The sequence below is a fragment of the Heterocephalus glaber genome, unplaced genomic scaffold (genome assembly GCF_053883595.1).
Source record: "Heterocephalus glaber isolate CG9 unplaced genomic scaffold, H.glaber_assembly_v1.0 deba00001444, whole genome shotgun sequence".
NCBI classification, from domain to species: Eukaryota; Metazoa; Chordata; class Mammalia; order Rodentia; family Bathyergidae; genus Heterocephalus; species Heterocephalus glaber.
The window spans coordinates 9,755,264-9,780,247 of NW_028258297.1; the positions used below are offsets into that span (position 1 = coordinate 9,755,264).

The 24,984-nt window shown below is 54.0% G+C and overlaps 2 protein-coding genes across 17 annotated transcripts in view; one reads left to right on the top strand and one right to left on the bottom strand.

Annotated features, from left to right (window-relative positions):
• Positions 1 to 466: 466 nt before the first annotated feature.
• Positions 467 to 10,792, bottom strand: Maff (MAF bZIP transcription factor F). Of its 10 annotated transcripts, none has more exons than XM_087213893.1 (4): positions 10,124 to 10,792; positions 8,195 to 8,203; positions 2,597 to 2,654; positions 467 to 2,178 (listed from the first exon to the last, which is right to left on the bottom strand). In XM_087213893.1, the coding sequence occupies exons 1-4, from the start codon at positions 10,366 to 10,368 to the stop codon at positions 1,738 to 1,740; spliced, it is 753 nt and encodes a 250-aa protein (XP_087070019.1). In that variant the 5' UTR covers positions 10,369 to 10,792; the 3' UTR covers positions 467 to 1,737. The 10 variants fall into 10 exon arrangements, with proteins under 10 accessions (XP_087070019.1, XP_021114665.1, XP_004845675.1 ...); XM_021259006.2 differs by lacking the exons at positions 8,195 to 8,203; positions 10,124 to 10,792 and adding exons at positions 2,432 to 2,522; positions 9,430 to 10,117 and having other exon boundaries at positions 2,597 to 2,662; XM_004845618.4 differs by lacking the exon at positions 8,195 to 8,203 and having other exon boundaries at positions 2,597 to 2,662; positions 10,124 to 10,303.
• Positions 10,793 to 21,936: 11,144 nt separating this feature from the next.
• Positions 21,937 to 24,984, top strand: part of Pla2g6 (phospholipase A2 group VI) — a 49,034-nt gene continuing 45,986 nt past the window's right edge. For 6 of the 7 annotated variants that reach the window (XM_087213894.1, XM_087213899.1, XM_087213898.1 and 3 more), the window contains exon 1: positions 21,938 to 22,020. The gene's annotated coding sequence lies outside the window, so the exon portion shown is untranslated. Of the gene's footprint in view, positions 22,021 to 24,984 lie in introns of all 7 variants that reach the window. The other variant, XM_087213897.1, reaches the window with a different exon arrangement.

Consider the following 24,984-nt stretch of genomic DNA (forward strand, 5'->3'; position numbering starts at 1 on the left):
ATTCCCTGATGTGAAGACTACCATCTACCCTGTCTCCTCGGGGTGTTCCAGCAGGCCTGGCAGAGTGGGTTGATGTGAATTTGGAGCCTAGGACAAGACCCAGGACTGAGATGCAGGCCTGCAGGCTGGGACTGAGGAGGCCCCTTCTCTCTCTGCCTCCAGAACGTGGGGAAACGTTTCCAGCTTGGCTGTAGACCATCAGACCTCAGTGTGAAAGTGCTGGGAAGGTTTCTCTGAAATTCAGGGTTTTTCCTCTCTGGGTAGGACTGAGTACTCCCTGCAGGGAGCCCAGGGAATTTAACCCTACCCAAAGGAGGCTCCTAGGCACTCAGCAAGCTGATGAAGGACTCAAGTTTCAGTAGCGCCCCATCCAGCCACCCTGAGCTAGTGATGGATGGGGCGCACCTCCCCGAAGGCCTGCCACCATACCCCTTCCCCAGAACACTACCCAGAACACACACACCCCTGCGGAAAAGAACTTGACTTTATTCAGAAAGTCTACAAAATACAGAAGGCAGATAACTCGCTCACTGTAAGTCAGAAAATAAATAAATTCTGGGGGCCGGGCAATTTTTTTAAAAAAAACGTTGTTGTTGCCACCTGGCCTTCCCTAAATATAAGATAAAATGCGACTTGCATATATATAAAATATAAAGCCCAGCTCAGGCCCAAAACGCCACTTCCCAGGCAGCAGGAGCTGGGCTCTGGCTGGGGAGAATAACTTAGATTCATGCAATAAATAAACAGCAGAGGAGGCGGCTGTGTACAGCGCTAGGGGAGGGGCCAGGCTGGGCTTCTGCACAGCAGTGCCACTCCCATCCCACGGGGGACACTTATGGGTAAGGTGAGAGCCTTCCTTCCAGGGTCTCACTCCATGCTTCGGGACTGCAGACTGTCTCACTTTCCTACCTCTACCTCCACAATGGTCACCTCCAATGTCTCCTTCTTTGGCTGGCCAGCCTGTTTCCCATCAGCCATCTACATCACCTTCTCTTTCCCTCTGCTTCTCTTCCCCTTCCATCAGATAGCTGTGCTCCTGGCTCGGGAGGCCTCTCACCACCTTCATCACTCCCTGTCTGCTGTCCCCCATGAGAAACCATGGCTGGAACCCTGGGGTAGCAGTGAAAAGGCCTACGTTTTTGTTCCAGCTCAGTCACTAAGGGATATGCGGCCTTGAACACCGTCCTATACGCTGGGGGTGGGTCCGCATCTTAGCTGGGCCTCACTAGCTTTGACCCTCAGAGCTTTAGAAAGCCAGGCACCCCCAGACCCAAAGAGAAGTGGGAGTCTCTTCAGTGCATCGACTCAGCAGGGGAGCCCGTCACCCACAGTGCCAAACCTCGACCGAGTTCGAGTTGGGGTTCGGGTCCGGGCCAGAGGGTGGGAGGGCATACTGGCCCCATTAACCAGTTTCCCACACTCCCAAGGAGGCAGCATGGCCTCCTCCCCAATCGCGCTTCCCTGAGCGGGCTCCACATCCAGGCCCTCCTGATCTAGGAAAGGATGAGCTTCTAGCCACGGGAAACCCTTACCCGAGATGCCTGCCAACCAAGCGAAGGTGCCCCTCCCCAGGAATACTGGGTCCCAGTTTGGGGGACTGCAATAGTAAGACAGAGCCCAGGAAGGGAATGTGTTGGGCACATGGGACCTGGGAACAGAAACGCGCTCAGGCACTTTGGGAAGGGCGGGGTAGGGGGCGTGGTTAGCGTGGGGAGGTGGGCGGGGGCACAGCAGACACTAGGTGCAGGCGGCCGGCCCGGGGGCGGGGCCGGGCCCGGGGGCCGGCGCGGACTTGACAATGGTGATTACGCTGGCTGGCGCCACGAGTGAGGCCGGCCCGCGGGCCGCAGCCACCGAACGCGCGAAGCCCTGCAGCGCCTCGCACTTGCCGCGCAGCGCGTCGAGCTCCAGGCGCATGGCCGCGTTCTCGCGGGCCAGCTTGTCCACCTCGCGCTCCAGCTCCGACTTCTGCTTCTGCAGCTCCTCCTTCTGGCACACGCGCTTCACGCGGCAGCTGGCGGCGTAGCCGCGGTTCTTGAGCGTGCGGCGCCGCTGCTTGAGCCGCGTCACCTCCTCGGCCGAGAGCCCGCGCAGGTTCCGGTTCAACTCGCGCACTGACAGCCCCATCAGTGCCTCGTCAGACAGGTGCGGCGTGTTCTCGCTCAGCTCGCGCTTGACCTACAGCGCGGGGAGACTGAGGCCCCGGGTCTACTCCGCCACCCCCCACCGCGTGCGTCCCGGGCACGGCCTTGGCCACCGAGGCGGCGGCTGGACCTGATCCAAGACCTTAAACGGGGAGTAGGAGTCCCAAAAGGAGAAACCAGGCCAAGCCGGGATCCGAACACAAAAGGAGGCCACCCCAGGGCTCAGCTAAAATCTAACCAAGCGTCAAGTCCTTGACTCAGCCAGAGAAACCCAGCACGGAAAGCACCTTAGAACGGGGAAGCAGGCCCAGAGCGGGAAGTGGCCTGTCCCGGTGCCACCACAAACTCCTGCCGCCTGCCGAGCCACCCCTGGAGATTCTGGGAAGGAAAAGGGAAGTTGGGAACGTGGAGGCTGTGCATGGGCAGGGAGGGGGCAACAGCTGACTCCTCACCTTCAGGGCTTTGCTGGACAAGGGATCCACAGACATGCCTACAGCAAGTGCCCTCGGGCTGGAGACCTGGAGGAGAACGGGGGTCAAGGTCACTTTTTTCCCCACTTAAAGTAAAATCCAAATTCACTACCTTGGCATTCAAGCCCCCTGCTATCTTAGAACTAATACCTACCACCTTCGACCCCACTGGTTCAGCCACAGGGCCTTAAACGGATCGTTCCAACCTCAGGGACTTTGCACTTGCTGTTCTCTTTACTCTTCTGTCTCCCCATAGTGACTCCTTATCATTTAGGTCTTTGCCCAGTGCCACCTCGTAGAGAGGTCTTTCCTGACCATCCTGACTAAAACACCCTTGTGTCACATCATTAACCTCATTTATGAGCCCTCATAACAGTCACCTCTTCTGCAGTTTTTTTGAGACAGTGTCCCAATACATTGCCCAGGCTGGCCTTGACCCATGATCCTCTCATTTCAGCCCCTCAAGAAACTGGGATTATAGGTGCAGGCCACCGTGTCTGGCTTGTCTGGTTTATGATCTGTCTCCCTTCCACCCTCCTCCACCAAAATGTAAGCCCACGAGGGCACTGCCTGTCTGACCACTGCCTCAATGCCAAAGTCAGTGCCCAGCACATAGCAGGTGTTCATTAATAAAGATGCACTAAAGAACTGGCCACCACCAGCCATTCTTCCTCCACATGGAAGTTGTTGTTATTTTTGAAACAGTGTCTCGCTGTGTAGCCCAGGCTGGCCTCAAACTCGCAGTGATCCTCCTGCTTCGGCCTCTTGAATGCTGGGATTACAGGTGTGCGCCACCACGCCTCACTGAACTCTGCCACATCCTCAGTACTGGAGAGACAGGTGAATAAAAACTCACAGAAGGACATCCTAGGGGCCAGGGGTCAATGCTGTGAGCTGGAGAAGGGGACCGTCTCCCAGCCCCTTCGAAGCAGCGGGGCTTTCTGTCCCCAGGTGATCCGATCTTATCGCCTCTTCGGTGTGAGCCTCAGTTTCCCCATCTGCCAGTTCCCTTGGAGAGGTAATGTGGGAAGGAGCAAAGGAGACCATGAAGGAAGTTACTCTGTGAAGTGAGTTGTGTGCATTAGCAATGGCCAGACTGCTACAGATCAGGGGGCAAAAACCGGGTCCAGCCAGGCAGGATGGTGCACACCTGTAATCCCAGTGGCTCGGGAGCTGAGGCAGGAGGATCACAAGTTTGGGCCCGGGCTGGGCAACTTGGCAAGACCCTGTCTCAAAATAAAAAGGGCTGGGATGTAGCTCAGTGCAAAGGTCCTGGGTTTCCATCCCCAGTAGCACAAAAACAAACATAAAAAGCTGGGTCCAGCTGGCCCCACACCTGTAATACCAACAGCTCAGGAGGCTGAGGCAGGAGGACTGTAAATTCTGGGCTACATAGCAAGACCACCTGAAAAAACAAACAGGCCCAGGCCCTGGCTCCTTGCGCTGCCTTGTGGAGCCAATCGGGAGTAAGCCCCGCCTCCAACACATTGGGAAGACCTAGGTGACACCTGGGGACATAGTGGGAGATGAAAGATCCTGTCACCTCTGTCTCAGGACCCTTCCTTGGCTCTCATCCCACTGGCAGCAAAGCCAGGTCACCTCAGAGGCCCCAGGTGCTGGTGATGTGGCCTCTGCTCCTGCTCAGCCCTTCGGCCTCTTGCTGTACTCAGACACACAGTGAGTGCCCCCAGGGCCCTGGCACCAGCTGCTCCCTCCACCTGGTAGTCTTGTTCCCTAGACAGCCCCCAAGTCCGTTTCATCATCCTTCAGGTCTCTCTGTAAATGTTCAGCCAGGTATGTTGGCGCACACCTGTAATCCCAGCCCTGAGGAGGCTGAGGTGGGATTGCCATGAATTCGAGGTCAGCCTGGGCTATAGAGTAAGTTCAGGGCCAGCCTGAACTATATAATGAGACCCTGTCTCCAAACAAAACAAAACAAAACAAAACTCAGTTTAGAATTCCCAGCCTGGACACGCAAGACACAAGTGCTTCCCTACCTCTTTCTCCACTGAACTTCTCACCATGTAGACTCATTACTCATACATGTTACAGATTCGCTCAGTGTCTATCTCCCCCACAAGTGGTCTTGTGTCTCCAGGCAGAGGTATTGTCCCATTGACCAGGACCTAAACCTTGCTGGGCCACAGCACATGCCCAAATGTCTGAACTCTCAGTATGACTCAGGCTGAGGTGGGGACAGTCCAGCCTTCTTGGGAACCCCCAGCCCCTGCTGGCCCATGCAGTCAGGGGTCTGGCAGCTCAGAGGGACGGAAGGAGTGGGAGAGGAAAGGGAAGTTGACACTTCAAGAGATTCCCTGGCAGAGGCAGCTGCTGTGGCCCTGGAGCTGAGCGGGTCTTCAGAACTTCCAGGCTTCTTTTCTGGGGGGAGAGGGGTTGAGACAGGGTCTCCCGATGTAGTTCAGGTGGTCTCAAATTCACAGCTGGGATCACAGGTATGCACCACCACTCCCAGCTTCCGGCGCTGATCCCAGGTGCAAGCAGCAGGTAAGGCCTGTTTCACAGGGTGGATCCCCAAGCTGCCGAACCCACAGGCTCAGTGCGGGTCGGGCCTCAGTTTCCCTACCTGGCCCTGGCTGCTCCACCTCCCCAGCTCTCCTTGGGGGCCTCTGTGCCCCGCCCCATCCTGCCCGGGCAAATCACACAGAACCTACCCTGACTTTCCAGATGCCACTTAGAGACGTTCAAATGCCACTCTCAGCAACCCTTTCCTGCCACCAGAAGGGCCACCTGCCCACACCTGGGGAGGTCCCAGCACACTGCCCTGCCGGCCCCAGGTCCCCTCCCCCAGCGACTGCAGGGCTTTTCCACCCTGTGAATCTGTGAACCAGACCTGCTGCCTCCCAGATCAAAACCTTCCCTGGCTCCCGCTGTCCTGAGAACAGGCACCCCAGGCCCCATCCCACCACCCCGCCTCCTTCTGCATTCCAGCGGGAGGAATTTCTTCCATTTCCTCCCGCCCCGCACTTTCCTGCCGCTGGGCTGGGCCCCAGCCTCGTGACATAATGCTTTCCTCCTTTCCGTCCTCTGAGATGAGCCCTCTGAGATGAGCAGCCATCTCCTGCTCATCCCAGCCTGGGCACAGACCTCTCCTCCAGGAAGCCCTCCTTGTCCTCCTCCCGAGGTAAACTGTGTGTCCCCCTAGATGCAAGGCGGGGGGGGAGGGGGTTGCACACTGGGTGCTGGTGCGGGCACGGGTGGCGTCTCCCAGCTTCTTAGTGTCTACCAAGCTCACGCCAGTCTGAGAGAAGAGCCCCTGTCTCCAGCTCTTCTGGCTCTCCATCTGCCTCCTGGCTTCTGTGGTAGCGATGTCACAGGAGCACGAGAAGGAGCAGAAGGGATCCCATCCGTCTGCCCAAAGGAAACAGGGAGCCCTGGCTTGGGAGGCAAGCCCGAGTCCGAGTGTGAGTCCCATCCCTGTGTTCTCCAGGCTGCACAACCCTGGGTCTCCACTTTCCATCCACAGGGCGGAACATCCCCACCTTGCAGGGTTTCAATGGAAGCAAGTGTGTAGACTGTAGAGGGCATAAACATCCAGGAGGTTCTGAAACTGCTGCTCTGACTGGAAGCCAGCACTGGGGTCCCGCCCTGACTCCATATCAGCCTGCCCAAGAAAGGCTGACAGCCCACCTGGCTCCGCTTCCCTACTTAGCCCAAGGGGAGGCGGAGACCCAGAGAGCAGGGTCACTGGCTGGATGTCACACAGCAGGTGAGCAGCTGCCTCCCCGAAAATAGGGAGGATTCTGAATACCTCCAAAGCCCAAGACTGACTCTGGATCCCTCATAGTCACCTCCCTGGACCTCTTGGCAGCTCAGAAAGGCACATCCAGAGAGGGCAATGGAGTAGTCCAGGGTCACCCAGCACAGGGCCACGCCCAGGACGAGGGCATAGAGATCTATGTGCCTCCCCAACCCTGGCCTGCTCTCTTCCCCTGTAAAGTGGGATGATGATAACAGCATTAGTGTGTAAAGTCCAAGCAGCTTAGGTGAGATCAGGAGTTGCACATGGTGGCTTATCCCAAATCACCCCTCTCTGCTTTCAGCACTTATTCCCAATGAGTAGCCCAGCCCTGATCTTGCTCAACACGGCGCTGTTTCCCACCAACTTGGATGCAGCCTCAGAACCCTTCTGGACACAGCCTTCCAGGGTGGCCCTGAGATGAACTGGCCACCGCCTGTCTTCGTCAGAAGCCTGCAGTGGGCCTAAGGACTCGGGGCCAAGGAGGGCCTGGGTGTGTGCATGTGTGCTCGTGTGTGTTCTGGTTTTGTTTTGGTGTTTTGAGACAAGGTCTCACTATGTAGTCCAGGCTGGCCCTGCACTTGCGGTGATCCTGTCTCAGCCTCCCAAGTGCTGGGATTACAGGCATGTGCTACCACACTCAGCCCAAGGAAGGCTTTGATCCTGCTCTTCCTCTCCATCCCTTGCTCTGGCCTCAGCCCAACCTCCTCCTGGCATCAGCTGAGGCACCCACGTGTGCCCAGGAATGCCCTTGCTCAATAGTCACGCACAGAGGACAAGTCACATGGAGGGGGCTTTCTGTCACCCCAGGCTTTCAGCCTCCAGCCTGCTGCCAGGGCTTCTGGGGTGTAAGGCAAGGTGCCTGGGTCCCCCATCCCCATCAGCCTGGCTGACCCCAGGGACCTCACCCCTCCTGGCCTCTTCTCCTTTCCCCTGGGAACCCAGCCGAGCTGAGCCCCAGGGCTGTGGGTTCCAACACTGGAGGTGGGACCGCAATTGCTCTTGAGGGACTGGCGGCTGCCCACGCTGGCAGGAGCCCCTCTCTGCCTGTTGAGCTTGCTCTGTGAGGACAGAAGGAAAAAATGTGTTTTCCTGAGTCTAGGCAGCTGGCGCCATGGAGCCTCCTCACTGCTGGACGGCAGCAAGGCAGGAAGAACCAGCAGCAGCAGCCTGGGGTCCACCCCAGTTCTGCCACCCACTCACTCACTGTATCTTCAGGCATGTCACTCTCCCTCTCTGAGCCTCAGTTTCCCAACATGCCAAACCTCTTCCGAGCTTAAAGCACCTCCCAGCAAGGATAATCGCTGAGTCTAGATTGGGAAATTTTGGCCCCAGTGAGGGCCAAGACCATCAGTGGAGGGGAGGCCCTGGAGGAAGGGAAAGGAAATCAGGGCAGGCTTCCTGGAGGCGAGGGCATGAGAACACAAAACACAAACACAGGGACTGTCCCCCCTCCACAGGGCTGCTTCCTCTTCCAGCTGGACCAGGGCCACAGCACCTCCCCACTGGCTCTGGTCTCACCTGCTCCACCTCCAAACCCCAGAGCTCTCAGAGGGCTGGTGACTGACCAGACCTACACAGCTGTTTCTAAACCTCCCCTGCAGTCCACACAGGCGCTGCATCCTCTCCACCCTCCCAGGATCTCTGTTAAGAATGAATGAAGGAGCAGACAGTCGATTCCCCAGTTAGTGTGCATGATGGGGAACATCATCACCTGAGCCGTGAAGATCTGCTCACTTTTGAGAGCCAGCTTTGGGGGACTGTGCTCCTGCTTCCCTGGGCTTCCCAGGCCTTTTTCTCCCTGTGGCTTCAAGGATATGAACCCAGGGCTTCTTTATTCAATCAACAAACACCCAAGAAGAGACTACAGTGTGCCTGGCTCTGTGCGGGGCCTTCAAGACCCAAAGAAGAGTCTCTCCCCTGCCCTCAAGGACTTCACAGAGGATCGCCACTCCACCAGATCCTGCTCACTGGCCACCTCCCGACGGAAGCCTTCCCTGATTGCACTGGCTAAGGGAGGGCCCTGACATACTTTTAAACCAGAGTGACTTCCCCTCACACCACCCAGCTGTGCTCTCTGCATTAGTTCGGTGGCTCTTTTTTCCAATCCCAGAGGAGGTGAAGCCTTTCAGTGCTAACTTTCCATAGGTTACTGAGCCAAGCAGCCACTTCCCCTGATCCCCTGACCCCGTCCCTACACCAGGAGTTTCCCACCCGGCTCCTGTGCTCCTGGCTACAACCCCCTGACTTCAAGCCCCACACACTCTCTGTGGCCCAAGCTCTTGGCCAGCGGTGGGGGTTGCCTCTGCTTTCTCTCCCATAGTTCCCTGTATAACAGGTTGTACGTAGCGGCTGCCGTTCCACCTGCCACCCTGCTATGCCAGAGGTTACCTAGTTCTGACCCTCAGGGGCTCCGCTGTGGTAGCAGAGATCAGCAAGGCACAAAGGGTCAAAATTAATGGACCATTAGTTCCTCACCTTAGCAAACTCAACTCCCACCCCAACCCCAGCCCTGTGATTCTGTAACCCGGTGAAGAGGACCATGGAGAACATGGATTTGGACCAAGGGATCCCTCCCCAGTCCATCCTTCAGGCTGCAGGCTGAACAGGTGCTTCTGCAGGGCTGTGTTAACCCTCCAGGCAGGAGGATCACCCACCCCCACTGCTTGTTGACCCTGCCTGGCTCAAGGGACCTTAACTGGCTCTGGGGTCCTGCAGCCCATGGATGGGTCCAGCCTAACTAGTCCCTTCTGTGAGCTGAGATTCCCAGGAAGGCAGCCGCTAGCTCCACCCCATCCCTTCTAGATGACCCAGCAGGTACAGCCTGGGGACCCAAACTAGCCACACTGGCCACCAAGGAGGAACTTGGACCTTTGCCCTGAGTTTTCTGGCCCTTCTGCCTTGGGCTTTCTGGCCCTTTTTGATTTCTCCTGAGGTTGAGAGGCTGGACAAAATCCCAAGGGCCTCCCCTCTCTAGGGAGCTTGAAAACAAGGACTTGGGCTCCAACTCACTCTGTTACCGGATCCACAGGGATCAGGTGAAGGGTGGCTGGCTTACCTCACCCCCAGCTCAGTCGGGTGGGGACACTGGTACCTCCGCCCCACCCTGTTGCTGCAGGCGCCGGCTCTGGGCGGGGGACAAACAGTGGGGTCACATGGTTAGGGCCCTGGGAAACTCCAGGGACAGCAGAAACCGGACAGTCCAGGCTGGTGGGAAGGGGGCGGGCCAGGCGATAATTTCCAGACTCCGTGTGACCACCGCCTGGGTCGCTTCCCTAGCTCGGGTCTTCATTCCGCATTTACTGCTGTGGTCACCCTAGGAACGCCCTCCCCGGGTACACACAGGCTCCAAGGAGAGCGCGAGACACACGCACACGCACACGCAAGGCACACATGCACAAACGCGCGCGCGCGCACGCCCCCGCCCAGGCAGCGCTCCCAGGACACGCGCACACTGGCCGCCCGCGGACGTAAACAAACCGCGCACGGCCCCGGGCACCGGCCCAAGGCTGTTCCCACCGAGTCTCGTACGTGCACCCTCCCCACCGCGGGACTGTAGCCACGCTCGCTTCCTCCGGGTCCGCGTTCTGCCGCGTTTGGCTGGCTTCGGCCCCCGTCCCAGTCCCCCACACGCCAATGCTCGCGGTCCCGGCGACGGATGCGCCCGGACACCGACGGCGCCAACCCGGGCACAACGACCCTGCCTCCCGGGGTCAGGCCCTTCGTCCCCGTGCCCGACCCGCGTCCCGCACCTTCTTTCCGGGCCTCGAGGCCTGGCGCCCCTCGCCCGAACGCTTCCCGGTGCGGTCCCTTCGGCTGTCTCAGCCCGTGTCTTGAGCGGTCTCCTCTCCGGTCCGAACCGCCGGTCCCTCGGATCCGAGCTCCCGGTAGCGCCGCGCCAAAGTTTTGTTGTGGAGCGGGCAGCGCAGGGGGCCGGAGCAGCGCGCAGTTGTAAGGCGAGCTTCCCGGAATTACTCACGCACAAGATTCCTTTCATTCATAAAAACCCAGTCATGCGCTGACGTCACCGCCCGGCCGCTCCGCCCCTCCCTCCCCGGCCCTGCCCCTGGGGGCGTCACTGAGTCCGAGCCGGCAGGGTTCTCAGCCAGGTTCCTGCGCGCGCTGGCTGGGTCACGTGACACCTCGCGAGCGCCTCGTGGGTGGAGGTGGCCTTGGCTTCGTTTCCCTGTAGGCGGTACGGGGCGTCCTCTCCTTTCGCCCTACATCCTCTGCCTGGATGATCTCATCCGCCCCGTGGTTTCCAGTGCCATCTCTGTGCCTGTGAGCCCCCGGTTAATGGGCCGCTCCGCGCCTCCACGCGGGTGTCAGATGGGGTCTGCAAACACAGCCTGGCCCCTCGCGCGCCCCGGGCACGGCCGGCTCCGTGGGTTAAGCCTTCCTCCCTCCCTGCCTCCCTCCCTCCCTCTAGCTCCTTCTCCCATGGCCTCCTGCGTGGGGCCACACCTCTCCACCCCAAGCTGCCACCTGATCCAGGCCCCCCTGGACTTACCTGGACAATGGCAGCGGGCAAAAAAGAGGCTTTGTCATGCACCAGCCAAAATTTATCTCAAAACAGGTCAGAATGTTAAATCTGGCGTGTATGCCTGCTAATCCCTGCCACTGGGGAGGCTGAGGCAGGAGAATCCCTTGAGCCCCAGGGTTTGAAGGCAGCTTGGGCAGTATAGTCAGACTATTTCTTAAACAAATAAGCAAACCTAGATTATTTTACAGTCTCTCTGGCTTGGCATCCTCAGTGCTTTCGCTTTGTACCATGTCCCTATGTATAGTATATACAGTGTGCTCCTCAGGTTAGCCTACAGGGCCGGGCCATCTGGCCTCTACTCAGTCTGCAGCTCACTGGTGGCCCTGGCCCCTCACCTTCTACTCTCCAGCCACACCAAGCTCATCCCTGGGCAGGCCCTTAGCCTCTTCTGTCCACTTGCCTGGCTCTGCCTCTTCTTTCTAGTCAGCTCAGATGTCACCACCTGAGCTAGGCCGTTCTGACCACCACGGCCAAAGGAGTCTTTGCCTCTGACAGTCTTGTGGTCCCAACACGAGTCCTTATGCTGCCTTCTTATCTGCAGGGTGCTACACTAGGTATTTGTGTCTTTCCCAACAGGAATAGAAGCTTGATGAAGGCAGGACTATGTCTCATTCACCACCCCATGTGCGCCACCTGGTATGGTGTTTGGCACACAGTAGGACCGAAATAAATGCGTGCTGCAGGGAAAAAATATGGGTGGAGGTTCAGAAGGTAAAGCAACTATCCAGAGTCACCAGCTAGAATCCTGGTCTGACTGATTCTGGCCCAGATTGGAGGTGTACTGCAGCCAGGGAAGGAGGGCAGCATCATGGGGAGGCTGGGAGCCCCAGCCCAATGGAGATGGCTTTGGAGCCAGCATGGGGAGGAGTGAAGTTCCTTCTCCCTTTCCTGTGCTGTTGCTGTCCTGGCTGTCTGGGTGCCAATCCCATCATCCTTCTGCAAAGCTGGCATCACATCGACACTTCCTCTACCCCGTGGGTGTGGGACCTCAGGCTCCCTCCCTTGAGGTAGTATAATTGGATTTCGAAGTCCTCGAAGGGCCTCCCTGCCTCTGGGCCTTGGTCCGGAGACCTCCACCCCTTATCTCCCGAAGGCTTTTGGTCTCCTATGCTACTGGCTTCCCAAGTGACCAGATGTTGAGCCCGCTTTCTGCAGCCCTCGAACTCGCATGCCAACCACTCCCTGTCCTCCACTTGCACAGCTAAGAGCACTCAGGTTGCCTCTCGGGCACAAAAGTCCTCAGGTCTAGAAGCTACTCAAGTGTAAGCTGCCTTCTTCTCCACCTGTTTCCCATGAGCTTCTCATGTCGGGCACATAGTGGGTTCTCCACTAGTGAGCAGGCAGTGTGGACCTGCACCACACTTCCAGGTACCATGTGGCCTGGATGCACTGCTCAGCCTGGCGGAACAAGGGGTCAGTGCTTCATTACTCACCCTCCAGGGACTGCTTCCCACAGAGGTGGCCCCCTTTCTGGTCAAGGTCAACGGATATCATGAAATGTGTTTAAAAATGGGGGCAGAGTATAGTGGTGCACGCCTATAAGCCCAGCAGTTTGGGAGGCTGAGGCAGGAGGATTGTGAGTTCAAACCAAGCCTGGGCAGCTCAGTGATTTAGTGAGACACTGTCTCAAAATAAAAAATAACAATGGGCTGGGGATGTAGCTCAGTGTGAAGGCTCTGTGCTCAACACCCAGTATTAGAGAAAAAAAATTCCGTGGAATGGGCTGTGGGTATAGCTCAGTGGTCAAGCACTTGCCTAGCACAGCCAAACCCCTGGCTTCTATCCCCAAAGTAGTGAAGACAGATGCTTCCTGGCAAGCCTCAGATTTGACTTCCGGTTCCCCAGGGGCTCCTGTCTGGGGTCCCTTGGTGCCCCTAGCAGGGCAGCTGTCCAGTGTGAGCTGCATTCTACATTTCCGTACGTCCTTGGCCAGGTGGGAACAATGCCAAGGGACACCGTTTGGCACCTCTGGGCACCTAGTCTTGCTCAGAATGCTTCTGCCCACCTCGAGCCTCACACAGCTTCCTATTACTGGTAATTGATAATAATTAATATAACAATAATGAGTGTGCTGTTAATGAGACTCTTCCTTTGTGCCACACATTGTGCCAAGTACCCACAACATGTATTTTGCCAGCTTTTTCCTCACTGCCAAGAAACCAGGCCAAGCAAATCTGTACATTTATCACATTTCAATGTCTTTAAACCTCAACTTTCCCTCTGAGACACTAGGAATAGAGCCCAGGGCCTTGCAATGCCAAACAAGTGCTCCACCACTGAGCCACATGCCCAGCCCTTTTTAAATTTTATTTTGAGACGGGATCTTGCTAAATTGCTCAGGGTGCTTAAAATTGAGATCTTCCTGTCTCAGCTTCCGGAGAAGCTGGGATTACACATAGGCACCACTGTGCCTGGCTAGGCTATTTCTTCCTATACAGTGGACCCTCAAGTTATGACTGACCTGACATATGAACAACTTGGGTTACAACCAGAATTTTAGCTTTAATTTAGGACCAAAGTCTTGATTTATGACTCTGCCAGTGGCTTGTGCTTCCAAATGGTCTCAGATACAGATTTAACCCTTAAAGAGTTCTAGAAGGAACATTACAACATCCTCTCCTGTGTGGGATTAACTGAGAAATCCTGGGTCAGTGTCTCTCTAAGGACACTGAGATCTGTTTGTATACAGGAGAGAGACTTTGGAGGCTGGTAGAGGAGTCTGAGCCTTCAGTTGACTGACTTGAGTTACAACCAGCCCTCAAAAATGAATTGAGTTCATAAGTCAAGGCTCCACTGTACGATAAAAGTTTAAGATAGTCACAGTAAAAGGTAAACAATAATAATAAAACAGTTGTCACAATGTACTCCAGTAAGAGTCATGTAGACTTACGTGGTGGCATACATCTGTAATCCCAATACTCTGGGAGGCAGAGGCAGGAAGATCACAAGTTTGAGCCCAGCCTGGGCAACTTAATGCCTTAGCAAGACCCTGTTTCAAAATAAAATATAAGAAAAGGACTGGGGATATAGCTCAGATTGAAGGCCCTGGCTCCAATCCCCAGCAGCACCACAAAAATAAATGAAAACATAAGTTGAATACCCCTCATCTGAAATGCTTGGGACCTGAAGTGCTGCACTTTACTGGTTTTTCTAGTTTTGAAACATTTGCATATGCATAATGAGATTTACATCTGCATACTGATTTGGGGGCTATGACCCAAGTCTGAATACTACATTCATTTATATTTTGCACAGGCCTCACACACATGGCCTGCACTTAGCCTGTGGTTATCACAGGAGGTCAAGTGTGGAATTTTCCACTGGTAACATCTCATGAGGACTCAGAGTTTCTGAATTTAGAGTATTTCAGGTTTTGGAGCTTCTGATCAGGGGGCTCCGCCTGGGATGGGAAAGCTGTCGCACCTGCTCTGGTTCCTTCTGCACCAAAGCCTGGCAAACTGGGCCCTGGGTGGAGCCCTTTGTCTACCACCTTCCGCCACCGCAGCTGCTCTGGGCTCTGGAGGTGGCTGTTGTCACTGGCACTGCCACACCCACCGTAGCAGCCACACAGTAGCCACTGCGCGCCCCCCCCCCCGCCCTCAGGGGTGCTGAGGACCCTTCTTTCAGCACCAGTCACCTCACCTCTGCCTCCAGGAGGAAGCCTGGCCTCCACCCCTGCCCCTGCCCCCCCCCCACGCAAGGCCTTCTCCTCCTTCGTGGATGCTCACACTCGCAGCCCAGCCCCCAACCTCTTGCTCAGCCCTGAGATTTTCCCCAGTGGCTGTCATCTCTGATGACCGCCCCCAGCCCCTTGTGGTTCCCTTGCAACCCCCATCTCTGCTCTTTCTTCCCTTTTATGCCCAAACCCCAAGTCATCTCTGCCCGTCCTTCCTCATATGTCACAGTTGGTGCACCCACAGTCCGACTCTTGCTGACCTCCCTGGAAACCTCACTGTAGCTAAATCCAGGGACCAGTTTCAGTCCCAGCTCTCTTGTCCTTGACAGCTGTTACCTGTGTGCAACCTCAGCCAACCTCCCTTCCTGTTCAGTTCATGCCTTTCCCTTTTTTTTTTTTTTGAGACAGGGTCTCGCTATGTAGTTTAGGCTGGCCTTAAACAGGCCAGCCTCAAACTGTGGCAATCTTCCTGCCTCAGCCTCCATAGTGCTGGGATTGCAAATGTGTGCCACTATACCTGGCTTTCCCTCGTTTTTGAAACACTCTTTCCACTTGGCTTCTAAAGCTCCAGTTCCCCTACCTTTCCAGTCTATCCCTGGTCCCTCCCCACTGTTTTTAATTTTTTTGTGTGTGGTACCACAGGTGGGACCCAGGGCCTCTGGAAAGCTCTGAAAGCCACCCCTGCCCTGGCTGCTGTGGCTGTGAGTTTCTTAAATCATGGTGAGCCCAGTGCGGTGACTCCTCCTCTCCTCTCCCCAGGGCATCTGATTCCGGAGATTCAGGCACCACCTAAAACTAAAACGGGTCTCTGTCCCCTGGGTCCAATCCACTTGCCCCACCCCTCTCTGCCTGTGCGACTCAGCACTGTCACAGTGAGGGCGTCACCGTCCCCACCCACGCCCCCTCACGTCTCTTAACAGGCTGGTGACACCACCTTCTCCCCACTCAGGGAGAAACCAGGCTGTCACACTCAGCTCTTCCTCCCCTTCCTTCCCACAGCTCACCATTAGTCACCGAGTTTTGGGGCCCTCGCTGCCTCAGTTTCCCTCCCTCTGTCCTTTCCTTCGCTTCCTGATGCAGTGCCAGCCTCAGTTACAGCTGTAGCATCTCCGCCTGGGACAAGGACAGCAGCAACCTTCCCCAGCTCCCCCCTGACCCAGGTGGTTGCCTCAGGTAGACCTGCCTGTTCATCCCTTGGCCCTGGTGTTTTTCGGACTCTGTGATTTCGGGGCTGTCTGTTCTTAAACCACAGCTTGCCAGGGTGAGGTCCATCTTCCCACTGTGTCCCCAGGGTCTAGGCTGGGCCCTGGGGCACAGCAGAAACACCATGAGTGTTTACTGGAATGAGTGGCTAAGTTGGCCCCAGGCCCTTGACCTAAGTTCAACAGGGCAGGCCGGAGCCTGGTACCGTGGTGTATGCTTGTGATCCCAGCATTCTGGGAGGCTGAGGCAGGAGGACGGCAAGTTTGAGTCCAGCCTGGGCAGCTCAGTGACTTACTGAGCCCCTGCCTCAAAATAAAAGATGGGGGGACCGGGGATTTAGTGGTTTCACCGCCTGCTGCGCAAGTGAAAGGACCCGAGTTTGAACCCCGGTACCAAAAATTAAAAAATTTAAAAAATTTAAAAATAAAAGATGAGGACAAGGACTGCGGATGTATCTCAGTTCAGAGGCCCTGGGTTTGATCCCCACTGCTACAAAAAACAGTAACAAATCAAATAAAAACCAAAACTGTGAGCCAACTAATATCTCTCTCTCTCCCTCTCTCTCTCCCTCTCTCTCTCTCTCTCCCTCCCTCCCTCCCTCCCTTTCTCTCTTTCCCCTGTGTGTGTCTGTCTCTGTCTCTCTGCTGGGTTTGAACCTGGGGCCTCATGCATGCTAAGCAAGGGCTCTACAACTTTGTTTCATCCTCCTCTTTTCTGTTTGTTTATTTTGGTTTTTGAAACAGGTTCTCACTATGTGGCTCAGGCTGGCTGGCCTCGAACTCACAGCAATCCTCGTGCCTCAGCTTTCCAGAGTGCTGGGATTGCAGGTGTGTGCCACCACACCTAGGTTCCAAGCCTTTTCATCTTTTATTCTGATACAGAATCTCGACAAATTGCTCAGGCTGGCCTTGCTCAAATTTGCAACCCTCCTGCCTCAGCCTCCTAAGTAGCTAGAGTTGCAGGCATTCAGCACTCCAAAGACTCCTTTAGGGAGCCCCACCCTGAGCCCCAGACACAGCCACAGTGTCCTTGTCTGCCCTGCCCTCCGCCGGTCCTCAGGCTTCAGGGTCCAGCCCGCCCTTCTGTGAAGCTCCCTGGCCGGGCCTGAGCTCCATCCCTTTCACATGAAGCTGCCCCCTGGACCCTGGAGTGGGAAACCCTGCCTTTCCTGGCCGGCCGGAGCTGCTTCCCCCCTGACAGGAAGGCAGTGGCTGCTGCCTCACAGCTCGTGGTCACCTGTACTCGCTTCCTTCCTGAGCAGGGCACAGCCCCAGTGGGCCCTTGAAAGCCACATAATTAGTGTCACCACACACAGCTGCCCTGTGACCTCTGTGTCCCCACCCCCACCCCCTCTCCCATGGCAACAGAGAGCTTTTGTTTTGTTTCTTTTGAGACAGGGTCTCGCTATGCTATGTAGTCCAGGCTGCACTTGAACTCTGGGCGATCCTCCTGCCTCAGCCTCATGAGTGCTGGGATGATAAGTGTGTGCCGCCACACCTGGCTAGCAGAGAGTTTTTCTACATCACTTCCCTTCATCATAACCCTTCTGGAGCTCTCACTCCCGCAGGACAACCTGGCTCTCTGGATCCTGTCTTGCTGGCCTCCTTGACCTGCTCCCCTGCTTATACACTGGTTTCCAGGGTACTTAACAACCCCTAAACAATCCACACACCCTCATGCTGTTGACCAAAAGGTTCCTCCCACCTGGTGTACTTACTTTCCCAATCCACCCACACACTCCTATTCAACCTTCAAAACCCAATTTAAGAACAGGAGTTGGTAAAAAAAAGGTTTTTTTTTTTTAATGAGACTGATAGAAACATTTCAGCCTTTGCAGGCCACAAGGCTTCTGTCAAGGTTACTGAATCTGCCATCGCAGGAGCCTATATCATGGCTGTATCTCATTAAAACCCGTGTCAGACACAGGTGGCCGGCGGGGTGGTATGAGCAGTGGCTCACAAAGCTCCCCACAGGAGGAGTCAGTGTCTTCCAGCCAGGACTTCTGCACCTCGCACCCACATCAAGGTGGGTGAGCTGGCTGGCTGGGAGGGCGGTCGCCCTGCTGTCATCCAGATTTCTGCAGCAGCAGCAGCCTCACTGACTTCCTGGCCTCTGCTTCGCCCTGATAGTCCATGCTTACTGTACAGACATATCTGGTCAAATTCGGGTCCAATCAGGTCACCCCTTTGCTATACAACATTCCATGGCGGGCCGGGGATGTGGCTCAGTGGCACTGTGCCTGCCTGGCAAGTGCAAGGTCCTGAGTTCGATGGCCAGTACCAAAACAAAACAAAACAAAAACAGTCCATGGCTCCCTATTTCCCTGAGGGACAAAGTCAGTGTCTTAAAATAGTCAACAACATCCTAGGGATCTGACACCCACCCCACAGCCCTTTGCCCTCAGGGCTTACCACATTCCCTCTCGCTCTGTGCCAGGCACAGTGGCTTCCTTGCTTCTCCTGGGACAAGCCTGCTTCGGGGCCTGTCCCCTTGTGTTTTCTTCGTTCCATCCCCAGCACCACACACAAAACAAAACAAAAGAACTTCCACAACAAAACCCACAATCTTCCCCTGAATGTCTTGCTGGTTTTATTCCACAGCATTTATCACCTTGTAACACACTACGCATTTTTTTTTTTTGGTACTGGGGATTGAACTTGGGTCCTTCCACTTTCAAAGCAGGTGGTGGAACCACTGAGCTAAATCCCTGGCCCCCACACTACATACTGTCTCCAACTTTTTAATTACAGAAGTGTTCAAATACCAGCCAGCATGATGGTACACACCTCTAAACCCAGGGAAGCTGAGGCAGGAGGATCTCCAGTTTGAGTCCAGACCCAGAGAAACTTAAAACATAAATAAAAATTTTAAAAATTAAAAACAGGCTAGGGATGTAGCTCAGCGGGAAACCCCTGGTTCACTCCCCAGTGCTGGAAAGAACAAAAAGTTGAAATATAGAGAAAATGGAAGGATAAGGGAAGATAATGACATTCGTACTGTACATATGAGCCCACACTGCATACCTGAGGTGTTCTGAGGTAAGACGTGGACATCTTGCTCGTGTCTGTCTTTCCCTGCTAGGATGCAAGCAGAGATTTTTGTCTGTTTCATCCTCCTGCAGTCTCATCAGCACGGAAAACACTGCTGGCCACGTGCCAAGCACCATACTGGGGAAGGAAAAGCCAGCTCTGCCTCTGACAGACCAAAGCTCTGGGGATCATTTCTTCTTGTAGAGCCTCAGTTTCCCCATCTATAAAGTGGGACGATAGGACTACTTCTTTGGGTTGTCTTCGAGGCTCAAAACCGAACAGACGGGCCGGGGATTTAGCTCAGTGGTTTCGCTGCCTGCTATGCAGGCTCAAGGACCCGAGTTCAATCCCCGGCACCAAAAAAACAAAAAACAACAACAACAACAACAAAAAGCGAACAGACACAGAGTTGCACCATTAGCGTTTTAGCTGCATCTCCCTTCCCCTTTGTGGGCGGGGACTGGGCCTGATGTCTGCAGAGGAGCTCTTGGTCTGGCTCAGCCCAGGTTTCCAACACAAATTCCAGCAGAAACCCAGCACGAGTGCTGCTTGGGGCCCGTCTTCTCTTCCCTTTACAATGCTGGTGCTGGCGGCACCTCAGTGCTTGGCACCCTTCAATCCTGGAGGCGAGGCGGGTACCAAGGACAGTGTTTTGGTTGGAAAGGGCAGCGAGCCTAAGCCTAACACAGTCTGACTGACAAGTTCTAGCCTGAGTGTTGGCTCCAAACTATGAGTGCAGGGACAAAATGTTTGCATCAAAATGCTTCAAGTACCAAATTCCACCAATTTCAAAGCAATTGAGTAGCAAGGTATGACTATGATCCCCTCTCAAGGGGATTGATTTATCTAATCATCCAGCAGTATTTTTGTTTGTTTTGTTTAGTGTTGTGTTTTCGAGACAGGATCTCAATATATAATTAACTTAGCTGGGCATGGTGGTGCACTCCTATGACCCCAGCACTTGGGAGGCTGAGGCAGAAGGATCACTGTGAGTTTAAGGCCAGAATGGGCTACCTAGTGAGACCCTGTCTCAAAAAACAAAACAAAACAAAACATATATATGTATTATATATATATTATACATATATAGTTAACTCGAACTCAGGATGGCCTCAAACTTGAAGTGACCCTCCTGCCTCAGTCTCCCGAGTGCTGGGATCATGAGTGTGCGCCACTACGCCCAGATGACCTTCCTGGGCCTGTTCTGCACCTCAGATGCGGCTGTGGGCCAGGGTGCTGAGCTTGTGGTGCAGATCCAGCCTGAACACGGGGTGGGTGTCTCGTGAAGAATGGCACTCATCCTGTTAACCCTGGGACTTTCTCAGGTCACGCTGCATGGTAGCATGTGGAATGCCTGGCCTTTTGCAAGCTCTCTGATAACCATCACCCTAACTTCACTTGTTTAGGGTGTGGAGGGCCAGACATTTTCAACTGGGAATTCTGAGTTTCATCCCTTTCTCTCAGATCCAAGTTGAAATTCTTGAGCAAATTTTAAATCTAAGTTTAAGGGGGCAGTTTCTCCACCTGCAAAATGGGACAAGAACCAGGCATCGTGGTGGATGCCTGTAATTCCAGCACTTGGGAGGGTGAAGCATGAGGATTGCTGAGAGTTTGAGGCCAGCCTGGAATACAACCCAAAGATGATGAAAGTGAAGTTGCTTCGTGTCTGATGAAGGTCTGTATGTAAGTTACTGCGGTTAGTTTTATTAACCTATGTAGGTTCTTAACTAAGCCCTGCACTGCAAGTTGTAACGTTTTGCCTCCAGATTGGGCACTTGTAACTTTGGACAGGGGAAGATAATTCCAGCCATTCCTCTTTCCACCTGGATGGAGAACAGCCTGGCAGATTCACCCAGGCCTAGGGTTGGGCCATCAGCATGAGGCCAGGAGCTAGGGGAAAGTTAGGTAGATAGGGCACAGGTCCCGAACAGTTAAAGAAAGTAAACTAAAAGTTGGGCCTAAATAGCATACCAAAACAGACGATCAAGGCCTAATGAAAAGATGGAAAATAGGTCCTTAACCAAATGGGAGAGACCCTGGAGGAAGTGAAATGCAAATGAAGCAGCTTGCTCTCCAAACAGAAAATGCCTACCTCCCTGCTTTGTCACGTACACCCGTACCAAACTGGACCTAAGCGTCTATGGTATCCGCCTCACGGAATACCCCTCTCCGACTAGCAGAGAGATTTTTTCTTTCTTTCTTTTAGAGCTTTTCTTTTACTCTAATAAACACGCATTTGGCCACCCCCACCGCTTGCTGTTTGCTGTTTTGTTGGCTTCAATCCTCGTCGCTCCAAAACAAGGTACCTGAGAGCTAGGCGATCAGGTTACAATCGGGGAGTGGAAAGGTCCCATCCCTCGTGGAGCTCTGGAGGGGACCTGCTGAGTCAGAAGCCGAGAGGTAACTGAAATCCACTCAGGTGTCTCTCCAGTATACCTCCTCATCGCATTAGCAATCACTACAGCCCGTTCACTGCTCTCCAGAGTGCGCAGACAAAAGGGCTCATTTATCTCTAACCTCACAACAACCCTGCAGGGGTGCCCACTCTGCAGCTTCCCAAGCCATTTGCTCAAGTTCCAACTAAAAGTGCTTAGATATTGCCTGAGATCGGCCTGGGGTAGGGTTATTGGACAACGAATAGCTTTTAATGCTATACTCACACTGAAAATTTATTGGTTGTTTAGCTGAAATTCAAATTTAACTGGAGGTCCGTATTTTTATGGGAGTAACCGGCAACATCAAAGCTGGTTCCTCCCTGTTTTACTCTATGCCTTTGTTGACTTTATTTTTATCTTTATGAGCAGTCATTAGCAGTAAATTCAGACTCAGGGCGCCCGATAGTTTTGGGAGTGGCAGGGCAAGCCTGCTGTCCTGGACCAACATGTCTGCTAACGAGCCTCACGAGGACCTTCCGCCCGATACAGACAGGGCCGCGACCCGCCACCGAGGATTGGCTCCTGCTGAAAGCCCATCCTCCCGCGGTGACGAAAGCCCTTTTCATTGGACAGTTATCCAAAATGGCGGAGCCCCAGCTCCCTTTGGTCCTCGAGCTTGACTCGCGGCGGGGGGCGGGGCCGCAGCAGCGGCCCGGGACATGGGCTCTGGTGATTGGCGGAGAGCAGTGGCTGGGAGGTCACGTGGCCCCGGTCGCATTTGTTTGCGGAAGTAGGGCGAAGTAGAGGTGCTGAGTAAGCTGAGGTGAGTGAAGGCTCAGGAGAGGCCGGGCCCCCCAAATCTCGGCGCTCCAGACTGACTCTAGTCGGACTCTTCTTTGGATCTTCGTCATGGGCCCGGCTCTGAGGCCTGTCCTCCATTGACCCTTATGTTAGCCCCGAGTGCCCCGGCTTGCGTCCCCGGCGTCCCCAATTTCCATCCCGTGACCACTCTTGTCTCATCTCCAGCAGTGTTCCCGCAGAGACCCCCGTCTGTCTCCCTGGATCTTTCCCCAGCACCCTAGTCCCCTCCATTGTCTCCCTCAGTGTCCTTAACTTCCTGAATCAACCAGTCAATCAACTCCCATCTCTCAGTGTCCCCCCATTTTCACCTTGGAAACCGTTAGTTGTTCCCAACTTCCTTTCTGTGCCTTCTAAGTGTGCCTCAGTGTATTCCCGCTGGATCCCGCACTTCCTCCTTTTGTTACCCCTGTTCCCCACTCCTGATTCCCTTCTTATCCTCTCATATGGCTCTAGATTTCATCAGCCCCCACATGCTCCCTCCTTCCCCACAGCCTAGTCAGCCCCATCTATGAGCCCCCAGTCCTGTGTCCACCTTCTGCTCCCACAGAAGCTGGTGACAGAGCTTGTGACCCTGGTAATCATGTGGCGAAGTGTGGGCGTGGTTGTGTGACTGGAGGGAACAGGGATCTGTGCCCATTTTCTTAATGGGCTTTGCACATGACCCCAGACAAATACCTTCCCTTCCCCTAAGCTTCTGAGTCTTTCCCTCACCTGCCCTTTACCAGCCCAACAGGATGTTAGGCAGGTTTAGTTTGGCAACATCGAAACTCCACCCTTGGGCTGAATGCAGTGTTTTTGTTATTGTCTCTGCCTTAAAAAGTTCCTGGAGTTAGGAGACTATTCTCGGGCAAGTCTGTTTCCTCATCTGTTGCAGGGGGATTGTATTCCTGCCACATCGGACTGCTGTTGGGTTCAGCGTTTTAGTAAGAAAATGTAAAAGGCAAAACTTTTTCTTTTTGAGACAGGGTCTCACTGTAATTCAGACTGGCTTTAAACTCACTATGTAGCCCAGGCAGGCCTCCAGCTGGGGGTGATCCTCCTGCTTCCACCTCCCAAGTGCTGGGATTACAGGTGTGCACCACCATGCCTGGCATAACAGCTTTGTAACCAGGACGGCTCTGAACAAATGCATAGCTTTGCTGTTGTGACATAGGCAGGGTGGAATGAGAGAGAAAGAGGATAGGATAAGAAAAGAGAAAGGTGAATAGAAGATACATTTTCATTTATCATCTGGCAAAGCTTATTAGTCACTGCCCATGAATCAGGCTCTTTTATATGTTATCTTTAACATTCATTCATTGAGCAAATATGAATTGGCTCGCTAATGCTCATGGCTACTCTTGATGTAGCCAGTGTTAGTCCTGTCTAACGTGAGGAACAGGGCAGATAAGTTGCCTGAAATCACACCAATGAAGTTGAAGCTAGAATCTGAATACAGTGCAGTTCTGACCCAATTTACGGTGGTTTGACTTGATTTTTGGATTTGATGAAGGAGCGAAGGGGATATACATCAGTAGAAACCATACTGTGAAGTTTGAATTTGAGTCTTTTCAAGGAGTAGTGATGTGTGGTTTGAGCCTCTCAGTGCAGGGCAGGGGTGGTGAGCTGCTCCTGTCAGCCACAGGTTCACAAGGGGACCTGCAGTGCCTTGTGTTGTGAGGTTGTGATATTCTGTAGGTTAAAGGTATTAAATGCATTTTTTTTGTTTATGCTATCTTCAAATGATGATGGGTTTATCAGAGCACAACTCTGTCTTAAGTCAAGGACCACCTCACTGTGTGTGTTTTGGCCCCAGAGCTGTGTGATTGTCCCTCTGTGTAAGGGTTGCTACCATTGTCTTGGTGCTCAGGGGACTTTTCCTCTTTTGTGGGTTACTTTCTTGTTAGATGACAGTGTCCCTCCGAAAGGGAATTTCCTTTGAACTCAGCAGAATGACATCACCAAGAAATAGAGGAAGGAGGAATTTAAATGTTCAGTGTGTGTGTGTGTGTGTGTGTGTGTTTGTGTGTATGTGTGTCTGTACACCTGCCCTGGGTGTGCAGAGGGGAAGTGGGTAGGCAAGGACAGGTAGAGAAGGGAGTATTAGGAGCTTCACTTTGTGGTTTCCTGGGAGAACATGTTCAGTGTCTGTCATAGTGGAGTTTTTTTGTTTTTGGTTTTTTACACTTGATCTTAGCCAAAAAGGCTGAGAAGTGATTGTTTTGTTTTGTTTTGTTTGTTTTTGTAGTTCAGGTTGCCCTTGAACTCACTGGGTAACCCAAGCTGACCTCAAACTTGTGGCCATCCTCCTGCCTCAGCCTCCCAAATGCTGGAATCACAGGCATGGGCCACCATGCACAGCCTTGTCATAGTGGATTTTTGTAGGGTTGTTTCAGATCTCTCTTTCTCTCCCCTCTCTTTTCTTCCCCCCCTCTCCCCTCCCTTTCTCCTAGCCTTATTTTCTGGTGATCTCATCCAGTCTTAGGACTTTAAGTACTGTCCTTATTGGGGCAGTCCTCAAGTTTTTCTTTGTGTGTTTGCTGAGGGTCAAACCCAGGACCTTATGCATATCAGGCAAGTGCTGCACACTGCACTGCATGTCTGGCCCAGCAACCTTCAAATGTGTTTCTCCAGTTTGGTGCAGATCTTTCTGGTGAATGATAGACTCACATAGCTAGTTGTTCACTCAGCGCCTCCCTTAGCCATTTCACACTGAAAGTATTTAGGGCTGATCCCTTCCAACCCTTACCTCACCCTTCACCAAAACCTGTCCCTCCCACTCTTACTTATCTTAGGAAATGCAGTGTTATTCTTTTAGTTGTAGACGGTAAGGCCTAGGATAATCCTTGATGTTTCTTTGCCCCACCCCACCCCACCCCACATCCGGCCAGAGCAATCCATTAAAATGTCAAATGGCAGGACCAGCTCCGGGTGAGACCCCCACTTC